A 15,816-nucleotide genomic window follows, 5' to 3' on the forward strand; every position below is an offset into this window, starting at 1 on the left:
GTCACTCACTTCATTTGAATGCTTTCTCTCTAGAAGCTGTCTGTTAGATACCCCTACTTTTGGAGAAGTGTCTAATTCAAAGAACATATGACGAACGTTTTAGAGCTTTTAATTCAGATGAGGTAGTTGTCAGAGGCAAACTTTCTCCTTAGCTAATATACTAATATACACATAAGACAGAAATGTTGTGTTATCCTCATTTGCTAGTGCAAATGACCTTTGCTACTCCTTGAATGTAAAAGGAAGACAGAGAGCCCTAAATGCAAGAAATGGGTATAGTTCTAAGATAGCCAATGAAATTATACACAAAAAATAATTCTTGGTTAACATGCTTTTAACATTGCACCCCAATACTAGTGAAACACCAGAAAATGTGTTCCATTCTAGGAATTTGAATATTATTAGGCACTTGAAGATCCTTTAAGTCATCCAAGCCCCTGTATCTGCGGATAAGGGAAGAGAAATCCAAACTATAATATCATTACATGGTACTGATAGATAATTATATAATGGACAAAATAGAAACTTCAGCCTTTTCTAATGAATATAAATGTGAATATTTTCCTGTACACATGATTGAATGCAAAGGTTTACTTTCCAAATTTTAATTTTGAAAGAAAAATGGCAAAAATGAGTGGGTACTTGCTACCCTCAATTCCCAAAGCTTTCAGCACCATTAAGTAATTCATAGACTCTACTTATGGAAAAAGGTCAAGGAATTAAATTGTTAGGTAGATTCAATGAAAATTTCTGCATTTATTTTATATGTAACTTAGAGGGGAGGAAGAGATTAAAATTAAAATAAGCAATGCAATCATTCTGAAAGCAAGATGACCTTTCATAATTCACTTGCCGTTTATAGAAGAACAGAATTACCAAGTATTTGAAAACTGCCTCCTACAAATTTCTCTCAAGGGGAATTAGGGCATTTTTATTGCTCCATAGCATTTATCATCACCAGAAACTTCTAATTAAAACTGATAACACCGTATCATACGACTGGTACAACGTCTCTCTAGAAGCTTGAGTTACATGTTATGCACCACCAAAAGTCATATAACAACCCATGGGGATCCCAATGAAAGCTGTAAAATTGGCACATTAAATACATTATGTGTTGGCCTGCAAGACTGATGCTGTTACTCATAGTCACAAATCATTCTATAGAAAAATACTTATATCTATTTTCAAGTCAACCCAACAGTTGTTTCTTCTACATATCCCAGATAAGATCTTTACCAACATTCCAAGGCAGTGATGCTATCCTATGGAAGGATTGCTTGATCTCGTAATGTGAACCCAATACAACAAGGCTTCTTTATTTCCTCTCAGAGATTAGAGTTTAATAAAGCAAGTGACACATGATGGATGATAGAGTCCAGGCAATAGTTTTGTGATGCACATAAACCTAGTTAACTGAATTAAATGGACTATAACACAGTTTTCAACTCGGGCTGTTTATCCCCATCAAAGTAAATCTCTTTAGAAAAACACTACATTCCAGTGAAAGAAGTCATTATTTGCATTTTAAAATGTGTTGCCTAGGTTAGAACAAAGTTTAAGGAAACAGAAAGAAACCACCTGGGTCTGAAATTGGTATGTCATTCATTTAATCAAGTCCTAGAGTTTCAGGCAGAATATGATATGTACTTGTTCATTACTTGTGAATCTATGTGCCTAGACTTTAGAATATGCATTTAATTGGCACCAAGGTTAGAGACTTGGGACTGGACTCTGTGAGGAAAGCATGCAAAGTAAGGAGGCCACGGCTCTGGCTCTCTCCTTCAGAGCTGCGAGGTGACAAAAGCAGCAAAGGGACAGAGCAGAGAGGCCGTTAGAAACATGCACCATCGATACCATTCGTAATAGTTTCAATGTAATGTATTGTGAGCAGAGAGTGGTTCAGAACTTGAGGAAAGAACAATGCTCACACTACACACCACACTACACACGGCTCCCGGGTGTGTAAAGGAAAGAGTTTGAGTGAAGAGGCGATCTGTGAGACAATTACCAACTTAGAACTGCCTGTGAACATTGTAAGCTACAGTAATGATTGGGCTGGCAAGATAGGCCCAATTACGTAACAGTGTCATGAACAGCCTGGAAGCTACAAACCACTTTCTAATTGGGTATAAGGCCAACGCCATAAGACGAAGTCCATGCCTTGCACCATTTTTGGGCTCTAAGAGTGAATCTACTAACAGAATAACAATTCTGTTAAATACACAAAGCACTAAACCAACATCAAGCAACTTATCGTTACATCTATAGATTAATGCATCTCCTCAAGCCTAAGCAAAGAGATTTCTATTTGTATGAGATGGTCATTAGCGCAGAGATGCACAAGTGGCTGAGATGAAGACAATAAGAGACTGCAGAATGCTCAGCTTTAAACTGGGTATCTATATTACATTTTAAGGCTCAGATTTCAATGTGGAAGATGAGCGATAAGAGCCAGGGATGGTGGATAACTACATGATTCAGTGTTTACTAGGTACAGCTGCACTTATGAATGGAGAGCAGTTATAAAGAATCAATAAGACCTGTCCAAGCTGAAGCCAGAAAATGACCCATCATGGAGAAGGGGGATAGGCACAAAATTCCAGCACCAGTTAAAAGTTGTGAGATATTTATTACTACTGAAAAAGTAAGGAGAAGTTTTTAATCAGGTTAGCCCCTAGTCAGACCACACTTCAGTGTAAGTTAACATATTCAAGAATATACAGGCAGAAGATACTGGACTTGATGAGATTAATTTTTTTCTAAAGACATAAATTTGGGTAGGGAGGGAGGCAGGGAATGGATCTGGGAGGAGGCAGGATGTGTGTGAATGCAGTTAAAACTTCCATAAGGAATTAACACAGTAACAGGACCCAAAAATTTAGATAACCGCAAAGGTAGATTTGCAACTGAAGTAAAAGCAACTAACATGGCTGACTCATTGTCATGGTAAAAAAAAAAATATTACATGTTTCTATACTATTCTTGTCTTAACAACAAAGGCAGGAACCATACTCCCCCAATACCTTTGCAACCAATACCTTTGGTTTATACTGTGTTTTGACATCATTTTTTAAGAAACAGAGCTTCCTGGTGTCCGGCAACTTTGTGGGCTTTTAAAGGTTTACTCAAAAACTGAAAGATGACTAAGGTCAGATGGAAGGGGAGGAGAACCTCCCCTAGCAGTGGACTTGGAAAGGGGGAGGGAGGAAATGAGTGAGAGAGGGTGGGATTGGGAGGGAATGAGGGAGGGGGCTACGACTGGGATACAAAGTAAATAACTTGCAATTAATATAAAAAATAAAAATTAATAAAAAATAAAAAAAATTCAGGACTATAATTTTCTGATGAAACAGATTGCAAGCTTGTTCAAGTTAAAACTGTCAGGGTCAGACAGTAGAGGAGGAAGACTTATCCTATCTGTGGACTAGGGAAGAAGGTGGGAGGGTGGGAGTGGAAGTTGATGAGGGAGGGAGCTACAACCGAGACACAAAGTAAACTGTAAATAATAATAATAATAATAATAATAATTAATAATAATGATGAAAGAAAAAAATGAGACAACTTATTTCTTCAAAATGAGACTCTTCGGCTTTATACTCATTTAGAAAGTATGTACTTTGTGTCCCTGTGTTATGAGCATGGTAGTCTTCTTAGGACTTAAGGAAACAGTCTTCAACAGAGTTAAATGTCTCTCTATAAGCCTGTTTGTGAAGAAACTGTAGGGAGTTTTAGGTGAGCTAAAGAGTGGCAACATAGGATTTTAACTAAATATCTTAGAAATGCCTTTCTGAAGAGTATTGAGAGACAAAGTAGATGAGGAATGAACAGGAGGCTTGTCCTTAGAAAGTTATCTTAACTCAAAGTGCCTTTAGGAACAAAGGCATTAATATAGAATGCTACATGTGTCTTTGAGGAGAAATAAGGCTTCACCAGAGGCTGTTCAGTTGAGCATATGAACAGTAATTTGAGAAAGCTAGTGGAAAGGAGAATGAAATGGTTAGGGAACTGTTGCCATGCTAGGCTGTGTTATATTGAGTAAGATGCCAACTAGGGGATTAGAGTGGAGTTGTATTAACGATGATAATCAAGTATGATCTTTTTCTGTAGTGAGATTAGAACTAAAGAGAAAAGCTGAGCACTATAGTGACAAGTTTTCCCTCACCACAGCATTTTTCAACAGAGTAGAGAAAAATAAAATCACGTAAGAGAAACTGCACGGAAGATTTACGGTTTTGAGGAGAAGAAGTAAGTCATCAAAAAACATACATAATTCCAGCACTTGGGGAGGCAGAGGCAGGCCGATCTCTGAATTTGAGGCCAGCCTGGTGTACAACACAAGTACAGGATAGACAAGGCTGCAAGGAGAATCCCTGTCTAGAAAAACAACAACAACAGCAGCAGCAACAACAACAAGAAAAAAAAATTAAGACATATAAGAGCATCTTAAATTTGTTGTGTTGTTGAAATCTCCAGGCCCTCAAGGCTGCCAAGAGTTAGGTAAAATGTGGTGTTGGAAAGGATTTGTAGGATATGAAGCTGCTATAGATAAAATGTAAAAGCTCCAGATGATTTTGAAGTCAGTGAATAAGTAGGAGATGATGAGCTCATTAGAGAAGAGAAGGTGGAGAAATGGAGATTCATCTTTCTTAGTATTACATGAATGTAGGTTATAGACCTTGACTGTTTCCAAGTGCTTATAATTATTCCATTAATAAAAACAGAAATTGAGGTTAAACTTTTAGAAACATGGAAACAACTTGGCAGAGTAATTTTTTTTATTAATTATAGTTTATTCACTTTGTATCCTAGCTGTAGCCCCCTCCCTTCCTCATCTCTTCCCATGCCCCTGTCTACATCCAACGATAAGGGAGGTCCTCCTCCCCTTCCATCTGAGAGCTTATCAGTTCTCATCAGGACTAGCTGCATTGTCTTCCTCCGTGGCCTGGTAAGGCTACTCCCCCATCAGGGAGTGGTGATCAATGAGCCAGCCACTGAGTTCATGTCAGAGACAGTCCCTTTTCCCTTTACTAGGGAACCCACTTGGACACTGAGCTGCCATGGGGTTCTAGGTTATCTGAGCAGAGGTTCTAGGTTATTTCCATGCATGGTCCTTGGTTGGAGTGTCAGTCTCAGAAAAGACCCCTGGGCCCAGGTATTTTTGATTCTGTTGCTCTTCTTGTGGAGCTCCTTGACAGACTAATTCTAAGTCTGTGGAAATAATGGTAAAATTTTGACCTGCTATTTTTAGTTTAGGATTTATTTTAGCAAAGATATCTTGTTTTACTTTCACATATAAATATAACTTCAATAGTGGTCACAGAATAATATGGATTTCTATGAATGTAGGAGAGTGAAAATGAGTCTATCTTAGAAGAAAGAGCAATGACTATTAAAATGAAGGAAGGCTGGATGGGAAGTATGGTTTGATGATATAAAATTTAAAAAATGAGAATTACCAAGAAGAAGAGATAATGAGTAACAAGAAGAAACATTTTACTTGTCCAGTGATGTGGGACACAGGACCAAATAGAAATCACAGAGCTCTGAGAAGACTTAAAGCAAGAGAGTCGAGTAGCTGGGCGGTGGAGGTACCTACCTTCAATCCTAGCATTTGGGAGGCAGAGGCAGACAGAACTCTGAGTTTGAGGCCTGTTCTACAAAGTAAATTCCAGGGCAGCAGGCACTACACAGAGAAACCAAGAAATGCAAAAACAAAGAGAGAAGTATGGTAAGGGGTAGAGTAGATTGTCATTGGCTGTGAGGAAAGGAAAGAATCATCCTACAGATTATTGAGTATTAGGCTGTCTAGGCTCCAAAGTTCAGAAAAGGAGAGGGAACCAGATATTTTTAAACTAGTCAGCAGGGCTAAAGTTATTTCATAACACATACTGTGACAAACGAAAGCACACAGTTACTTTTAAGCTAAGCCACAACATAAATAAAAACTATTAAGTTAAATGGAAATAAAAGAAGAAACCAACAGAAGTAACTATAAATAGTTATGGGGATTACATCATTTCCATTACTATTGTCATTAAGTAAACAAATCATTTCTAAATACTATACTGCTAGTTACTTTTCACCTTTTGCAGTCTGAAAATCAGATTCTGTAACTTTTTTTTTCCTATTATACGGAGTAATTGCTCTATTGAAATTTCCACTGAACACAGCTAACTAAAATTAAGATTTCATGCTACGCTATTGAAAACAGGCTACCAAATATTAGAAAAAAATTGCATTGAATTGAATAGCCCTTTATACAAGACATTTATAAATGTACTTAGGTACCTGTAATCTGTGCCATTGACAGGTGTCCATGTGTATGTTCGGTTTCCTTTGTCAATGTATCTCTAGAAAGAAAGTTAAATATGGTCATTATAGCTCCTCATCTCTGAGTTTTTAGAATGAGTAAAAATACAATGTCCACATGGAAATTCTGTGGTGATTTTTCACAAGTGAATGACATATTATATTATACAATTTAGAAATGTTGTGCATGCTTATCTAGTAAAAGTATGAAATAGAACTAAGTACTCAAATGAAACAGTTAGGGATTGATAAGCATAAAAGCCTAATATTTTATAACAAAGCACTTTCTTCAAAACTCTGAAACATTTTTTAAAAGCTCATTTAATGATGAAATGGGATTATAGAATATTAGACAAGGCTCACATATCCACCAGAGTAGAGCATGTTTGCAAAGGACGGCTGATATGAGGAGGAAAATGCATTAGCATTTCTGCAATTAAAATCTCACAATGCCTTTGTATGGATATATCATGCTGTTGTAAGTAGATAATTACTCCATCTTTGAAGGTTAGAAAAACCTTTTATTTGCCAGGCAAAGCACAGAGTTCATGGATGTACGATACCTCTTGTGTCATAGAATGCAAGTAAACACATTCATTGTTTCTTCTACTAGGTATATTAATTGCACAGATGTAGCTTTTACTTTCTTACTCTGTGCATTTGCCTTATTAAAGAATAACTGAGCTCCTGATAAAGATGAATATGGAAAAAATCTATAAATTAATCTGAGGCAGGTGTGTGAAAAGTATTCATTATTCCTTGTGAAGAGATCCTCTGTGGGAAATAGGGCACATGCCTGGAAATAAAATGATCTGTCATCCAGTGTTGATACGTGTTAACATTCAACTTTCCTATATCATAGGAGTGAAAAACGGTGCAAAGAAAAGTTTAATGATTTCTTTCAAGAAATAACAGATTTCACCATTTTCTGACTTTTGTCTGACGAGTTCTGATACTTTCAGTTAAGCTAGACTAAAGCATTGTAATTTAAATGTTATTATAATAACTTAAAATTCACGCTAAATTTTGCATAAAGTAACAACAGATGTAATTCAATGATAACGTCTTAAAATCAGAATAACGTCTTACAAGCAATGGATGTGTGTTTCTTACTCCATATCCTTTCCAGCATGAGCTGTCTTTTGTTTATTGATCTTACCAACATGGCAGATGTAAGATGAAATCACAAAGTAGTTGTGATTTGCATTACCTTGATGACTAAAGATATTGAACATTTCTTTAGGTGTGTCTCAGCCATTTGAGTTTCTTATTTTGAGAATTTCCTGTTTAGACCTGTATTCCATTCTTTAGTTGGACTTATTTATTTTCTTGCTATCTCTCTTTGAGTTGTAGATATATTTTGGAAATTAGACATCTATCAAATGTGCAGTTGGTAAAAATCTTTTTCCATTCTTTAGGCTGCTGCTTTGTCCAAATAATGGTGTCTTGACTTATGCAGAAGCTTTTCAGATTCGTAAGGTCTCCTTTATTAAATTTTTGCTTTATTGCCTCTGCAAACTTACACAAGCACTATGGAAATCAGTGTTGTAGTTCCTCAGGAAAATGGAAATCAATCTACCTCAAGATCCAGCTATATCACTCTTGGGAAAGAGTCCACAGAACACTTATCCTAACATAGAGATATTTGTTCAACCATGTTCATTGCTGTTCTATGTATAATAGCCAGAACTTAGAAACAACCTAGATATCCCTTAACAGATGAATGGATAAACAAAATGTGGTACATTTATACAATAGAATATTACTCAGTCATTAAAAAATAAAATCATGAAGTTAGCAGGTAAATAGATGGAAGTAGAAAAAATAATGATGAGTGAGGTAAGCCAGACTCAGAACGACAAATATCGTATGTATTCACATATATGCGCATATTAGCAGTTAAATCAATTATAACCAAGCTATAATGCTTAGAACCACAGAGGTCAGGTATAGAGTAAGGATCTAGGAGGTACAGATATATCAATCTAGGAAATGGAAATAGATTAGATAGTTATGGATTGATGGAGGAAAGCTGGAACTGAAGGATAAAGTGACGAGAGGGAAGAGGGCAGACAAAGGAGAGAATTTGGAAAGAGACAGCTAACATTTAGGGTCATTTGAGTACTATAGAAATCTAATATAATAAAAGTTTCCTAAAATATATACATATATGAATGTGGTTAAAATGGAGTTACCAAATAACATGAAAGAGAGAGCCCTAACTGGACATCTCTTGTTACTAAATGAGGTTTCCAGTACTAGGAGTGAGTTACATCAGCCTGAATTGTTGGACAAGGAAGGCCAAGGGAACCCCCAGACTACTCTTGCTGATGCCAAGATTATAGGTTGCTTTCTACAAATGGAAAACAAGGGCCCGCTGTTGAATTGGACACCTACATAACTCATTGACCATCGAGAAGTTAAGCTGAAACCTACAAAGAGCCTTCACCTCTACTTTCTGGTGTCTTTAGTACAGGCAGGCATTCTGCAGGCTGCCAAAGGAAAAACATAAACACCAACCCATCCACAACCCACTTGATCTACAATAGTGTTCAACCTCCAAGACATGCTAGTGTAATGGTGGAAAAAGCTTGTGAGAGTAACCAACCAATATCTGACTTGTCTGAAGGGCCACCCCATGAGATAGAATCCATACCCAACACTGCTTTAATAGCCAAGAACCTGAGACTTGGTAGCTCTGGGATCTATGATAAAACCAACTACTACTGTTCTACTAAAAGAATATAGCAATATAAATAGTCCTAATGACAATCTACTATACTCATAGGTCAGTGCTTTGCTCTGCCATCATTAGGGACACTCTCTGCTGACATGTATGGCAATAAATACAGAGACCTACAACTAGACAATATGCAAAAAAAGGAAATATCTTGGAAAACTCAGCCCTAAACAGGATATCTTTAACAAATACCTCCCATTGGGGTTCAGGGATTTCTGTGAAAGAAGAGACAGAAAGATTGTAAGAGCCAGAAGCAATGGAGGACAGCCAAGAGATAAGGCCCCCTCCAATCACAGAATAAATCCACGAGGCCGCAGAGCATGCACAGGTCCTGCGCGGTGTTTACCAGACGGGGTTGAGGAGCTGAAGGAAGCAGTGGACACGTGTCCCAGCCCTAACCCAGAGGCTCTTCCCAGCTGATACCCACTCGCAAATGAAAATTTCTTTCTTTCCAAAGGAGTCTCCCTGGGGAAACAAACTATCCTTAAGGTATAGGGTGCATGCCCAGCAGGAAATGGGCAACAAGAAATAAAATAAAGTGGTGTGTTGGAAGATTCCTTGTCTCATAAAGACTTCTCAGAACTATTTTCTAAAAATTATCTTACTTTTTATTTTATTCTATGAATATATAATAGTCAAAATATAATTGTATATTGCATATTATAATTTAATAATATATTATTAAATGTTATATATTATACCATTACAGTAATAGAATATATACAATATTATATTGTATTTATTGTACATTGTACGTAATATACAATTATATATAATACATATATAATATTCAATATATACTATATATAACATGTATGTAATATATAACAATTATACAATATAATAAATACAATATATATAATAGATGATAGATATGTCATTATTTTTACCCTACAGGCATTTGGGGTAAAAATTATGGCCATAGTTTAGTGTTTTGATGAGAGTCGTGAATGTGTGAATGAATTGGTCTCTGCACTTCATACCTTTTCTTGGGCTCTCTTCCTTTTGTTTGTTTGGTTTGTCTTATCCTGATGTGCTAGTTATTTTTTTAACTTGTTGCATTATATTTTATTTTATTATTATTCCTAAGAAATCTGTTTTCTAATGAGAGACAAATAGGAGTTGAGGAGGAACTGGGAAGAATAAGGGAATATAATATGTGAGAAAAAATCATATTAAAGATATATTATGTGAGAAAAAAATCTATTTTCAATAAAAGAAAAAATGAAAAAATCAAAATAATGTATATGTTACAATTATTTTAATATTTTTGTAAATCTGACATTTAACATCAAAAAGTTTTGTTCAAAGTAAATAACAGATTTTCTTGATTGAAAACCTAGATCATAGATCAAAATAGACTAGCAATATTTTAATAGATGACTAGCAAATGCATTTATCCTCAAACTGCATTTAAGAGAAACCAAAAGCAGGCAAATATGGTTCATAGGTGACCACTGTTCAAAGTCTGACTGCGTGGACAGTAAGTTGGAAGAGGGAAATGACAATGTGAATTGTGAGCTGCATAAAGAATGTGAAGGTCAAAGCTCTTGGAGGAATTGGCAAAACTGTTAAATACTTTACTTCCTTGATTCAGAGGGCAAGGGAAAAGACCCTGGCTAACGTAGAGGCAACTAGAGTTGATATTTCAATAAAAACAAAAGTTTGAGTACCTCCTTTTCTCTTCTGGTTAATAGGCCCTCATAATTATATCAAAATAGAAATGTTGTGTGCTGTTCAAAATGTTTAGGTTGTATGTTCTTTTTAGGAAAAGAGCTCTCAAGAAATTAGGAAGAAGACATGCTCCTACAGCATACAGGATTTTGAGTAAAGAATACATGTTGTACATGAAAGTTGCAATTAAACTTACAGGCACAAAAACATCTTAATCCTGCCTCTTTCTGAACATTCAAATATGCGATTGTCTGTTTTTATTTCACAGATGACCAGTGACAGAGAGTGTCCCCACATATAAAAATATCTTACACTCAGTCATGAAGCAATTCAATTTATTATATATACCAGTGACTTGTTATCACATAATTTATTTTCAGACCTAAATGTAGGAAAATTTTAAAGGGTATAGAGGGTATAAATAGAAAAACAAGACAAAACACACATCACACAATCAGTAGAACATTGTGTACACAGACGGTACAAGGTAACATAGAATAAACCTTAAGTTAAATGTTACCACATTCCTAGAGTAAAGAAATCTATTTTTTATTTTTTTATTAATTTTTAAATTTATTACAATTTATTCACTTTGTATCCCAGCAGAAATCTATTTTTATAATAATAAAACCATGTAGACATTAAATGTAGTTTCAAGAACATAGTGTTCAAAAGATTTATTTACACGTGTGTGTGTGCATATGTCTCTAGGTGAGTGTATGTGTCCATGTGTATTGTAGTTGTTGGCAGAGGTTGAAAAGGCGTACCAGAGCTCTTGGAATTTAAGTTAAAGGCACCTCAGAGACTGTCAACAAGGTAGCTGGGATCTGAACTCCAGATTGCACAATTGAGCAACAAGTGCTCTTAAATTGCCAAGCCATTTTTCTACTGCAAGATTTTTGTTCAAGAATATAGTTTTTTAATATAAAAAAAAAACCTCTTCACTAATAAACCCAATAAATATATGCAGTGGACTTGGGAACAGGCAGAGAGGACATGAAGGAGAGAGGGTGGGATTGGGAGAGAATAAGAGAGTGGGATACAGCTGGGATACAGAGTTAATAAAATGTAACTAATAATAAAAATAAATAAATTTAAAAAAAGAATGTCAAATTACCAACATCACTACTCTCAACGCATACCTTTGTTTAAGAGCAAACCTTAATTAACTCTTACCTCATCTTGAGATTTGACCAGAGTTCTGAATGTTTTTTCTCCACTTTCTCCATCTATCATTTTATTTCGAATCTAAAAGAAAATGAAGCAATTACTTAATTCCGGGAAACAAAGTAACCTACTGAATATTATAAAACCATTCATGATCGAGGTTTTTCTCTTACTAAAATGAAACTGAATTTTAAACAGGCAAACTGGTTGCCACTACTGGATGAGATTATTTGGGAGTTTTGAAGTTACCACACTGTAACCATTTTACATTACTGTGCAAGAAGAAAAACATACTTAGTGATTTTTTCTTAATCCGTCAGTAAATTTTGAGCCACAACGGCAATGGAGTCCTAATTGCCTTATAAGCTGATGACATTTCAGTGAGAAGTAGATACTGAGAAGTAAGATGTATGTATAGTCACAGAATTAACGTGTATTGTGAAATATTTCAAAATCTTACCTCACTCAAATAACCAATTCTTGGTGACAAGGAATTTAGAGTTGCCCTTTAGATTTGGGTATTGCTTGTTAGTTTTCATACATTCTTACTCTGTAACCCTGGCGCTCACTTCATAGACCAGGCTGATTTCAAACTTGCAGGGTCCTTTTGCCTCTGTCTCTTGAGGACTGGACTACAGGACCCACATCTCACTTGCCCCTTATATTATATATTTCATTTATCATACATAACAGTTCTGAAGAATTACATAATAATATCTAAAGAATCATGAAGACATAATAGGATTTCATGTCACATAGCATAGTCCCCCTACAACTTCCCAACCGAACATTGTATACATAAGAATAAATAAATAAATCTTTAAAGGAAAAAATACAGCCTAGTCAAATTTCTAGGGAAAAACTTACAGTCTACTGGAAACTCACAATTTCCTTTAACTTGGTTTTTATTTTACATACTTCCAGAACATTACATTTGGGCTTTAATAAATGTTGTGAGTGAAAAACTTGGTGTAATGAGACAAATCTGAAAACACAGGATGATGAATCCAATTCATTTAAGATGTTTGAGACCTCGGACACCACCACTGCTAGTTCTAGAACTGACGCAGGATGTTCCAACGAGGGGTTAAGGCTTCTCATAATATTTCCTATAAGCCCACACCTGTTTGTCTATATCCCCCATTTTTATTCATTATTAGCCAGATAGAGCCAAGTAATTGTGGTAATGATACTTGCTTTTTTGCCCAATGCTGGAATGCTAGTAAAGTTAGGTATGCCCTGGTTACTCACATGCCTCACTGGGTGCCTATGCCCATTGATGCCCCTCACGCTATGACTCTCTTCAGACAGAAAAGGGATCTTGGAACTACAGCCACCATTGTTACTACCATCTCATTGACGGCTGTTGGAGCTACCACCAGGGCATTAGCCATGAGTCATACTGGGCAGACTGCTCAGACCCTGAATAATCATTTAGCCAATGTAGCTCATGCCTTAGTTGTACATAAAGGAATTAATGCTCAACTAAAAGGAAGCTTGATGGTGTTCAATCAGAGGATTGACCTCTTGCAGGAGCAAATTGATACCCTATGGCAAATCGCTCAACCTGGCTGTCAATGAAAGTATGCTGGACTTTGTGTCACTAGCATACAACATGAGAATTTTTCCTGTGCTGCAAATCTGTCTAAACAATTGTCGAGCTATATTTTAGGTAATTGGACTGGAGAATTCGATACTACGATGGAGCAGCTGAGAGTGGCCATTGTCACAGTAAATTCTACCGGAGTGGACGCAGGACTAGCCACAGGATTATCAACATGGATTGCTGCAGCCATGAATCATCTGAAGGAATGGGCGGGCATGGGAGGGTTAGCAGGCCTTCTGGTGTTGGTCTCCTTGGTTTGCCTGTGGTATATATGCAAGATTAGAGTCTCACAACAGTGTGATGCAGCCATGATCATTCAGGACTTTACAGCCATTGAAGCAGGACATTCTCCCCAAGCATGGTTGGATACCATAAAAAGCTAAAATGATACGCTCAGGATGCGAGGCTAAGCACTGCACTCAGGGTCAGCCGCTTTGGACCCAGAGAAGAGCATGTCTGATTGCATGCGGGTTGATGCCCCAGGTCCCGCCTCTGAGAAAAAGGTATCGGACGGTCTGATGCTCTTTGGGTGGATGACACCTAAATGAACATCTGTACAAAGTCCCAATTTATTTCTAATATCAGAGATCAGACCTCTACTCTTGCCTGATGCGTCTAAAACAAAAAGGGGGAACTGTAGAGAGCTGCGGAATGCTATGCCTTAAAGATGGAGCTGGTTTCTGCCTTCCACCTTCCCGATGGTGAGTGCTCTCTGTCACGAACAACTCCACATTTGGCTAAGGCCGAGGATCTGGCTTGCTTCCATGTATGTGGACCTATCTGCATTGCCCCCGTGGCACGCTGGTATTGGCTACCCAGAGGCTATTTAAGCTGTGGGCTGGCTTTCCCCGGGGTCCGAGGATTGTTCAATGTTCCTGAATAAACTGCATTGAAAAAAAAAAAAAAAAAAGATGTTTTCCATTTGGAGGTGAAAAGTAAGAGGTGAGTAAAAAAAAAAAAAAAAAGTCAACAAACTTTGCAATGAGGAAGGTCTTTTGCTACGCTCTTCAGATATCGTTTCACTCAGCCTCTACATTGTGGGGAAGCTGATGACTAAATGTGGTCTCTATGGTGACTCAGTGCGACTCAGGCTACAGTCCTCACTTTAACTCAGGACATGCAACCCTTCACAGATGTCACCGGAAACACTCCAGCAGTCACCATGCCACACTCGAGAGTAACTGTGAACTCAGTAATTTCTAGGTTTTTTTTTTTTCTATTAAGCAACTATCTTTATTATTATGGAACAGCCTGACGGAAGGAGCAGCATGTGGCTTTGTTGAAATACAGCAGAAACATGTTAAGAGTATCCATGGCAGCCGCTTTCCTCACCTGGCTCTTTATGTGGTTGGGTGGCTGGAACCCCTCCAACTGCTCTTTCAACTGCACAGCATACCTGTCTCTATGAATTTTATTAAAGTTACAGTTGTAGTTTACATTTAAAATAGCTCTCCCTTTGCAATGGGCAAGACAATGAAAAAACCAAGGCCACAGCTAACCTGAAGTTTCCATTTTTTGTCGGTATGAGTTACTGGAAGAAGACAGCCTGGGACATGCACAATTTTAATAATGAAGGACACATTATTGTGGGGGAGAAGAAAGACGGATGGGAAACCCAGGCTCAGGTCATGTGTGTGTCTGGGTTAGTTGTACTGCACACACTCACCTCCACTTTAATATCATTCTCTAACTCAGCATCAAGGAAATCCAGTGTGACGGGCTCCTGAGATTTAGGGTTCTACACAGAGGACAATAGTTAAGGACAAGTGACATTAGAAAACAATGCAGGGTACAGAATAGTTTGAAGTGCATTCAGTGTGGATTAATGCTTTAAAAAGTTACTTACCTTCTCTCAGGGCTAGGCACTGAGCTTTAAGTGTAACGGACAATTATCATCAATTATCAACTGAAGACAGCGAGTGATTAGAAAGAGAACCATGTGTCCACTAAACATTATTTCTCACTTTAACATCGCTGCGTGGAACACAATACAGTATTTACTTACGTCTCAGGAGATACTATTAGCCTGCTAAAATTTACTTCATTTGTTCTGATTTTGGCTTCTCAAGCATTAAATGAGGTCATTAGACTATTGGATAAACAAATGTATCCATTTCCTTATAACTTGTCATATTGGAGTCCTAACATTTAGCAGAATGAAAGATTCCACTTAAATAGCATTTCAAAATAATTGAAAGCTTTAGAAGGTAGACGTTAAAATATTAACTTTATTGCAAGATAACTAAAAACTTTAGAAGGTAGACATTCACATTTATTAAAAAGTATCATACAAATCTGGCCATAATTAGATGCCAAT

The 15,816-nt window shown here is 36.9% G+C and overlaps 1 protein-coding gene across 2 annotated transcripts in view; it reads right to left on the reverse strand.

Annotated features, from left to right (window-relative positions):
* Cacna2d1 (calcium voltage-gated channel auxiliary subunit alpha2delta 1) overlaps nt 1–15,816 on the reverse strand; it is a 448,878-nt gene that overhangs the window by 39,290 nt on the left and 393,772 nt on the right. For both annotated transcript variants that reach the window (XM_060374048.1, XM_060374047.1), the window contains exons 19-21: nt 15,166–15,237; nt 11,903–11,974; nt 6,292–6,353 (exon numbers count right to left, since the gene is read on the reverse strand). In XM_060374048.1, coding sequence (XP_060230031.1) covers nt 6,292–6,353; nt 11,903–11,974; nt 15,166–15,237 — 206 coding nt within the window. The remainder of the gene's footprint in view (nt 1–6,291; nt 6,354–11,902; nt 11,975–15,165; nt 15,238–15,816) is intronic.

The sequence above is a fragment of the Meriones unguiculatus genome, chromosome 21 (genome assembly GCF_030254825.1).
Source record: "Meriones unguiculatus strain TT.TT164.6M chromosome 21, Bangor_MerUng_6.1, whole genome shotgun sequence".
Classification (NCBI taxonomy): Eukaryota; Metazoa; Chordata; class Mammalia; order Rodentia; family Muridae; genus Meriones; species Meriones unguiculatus.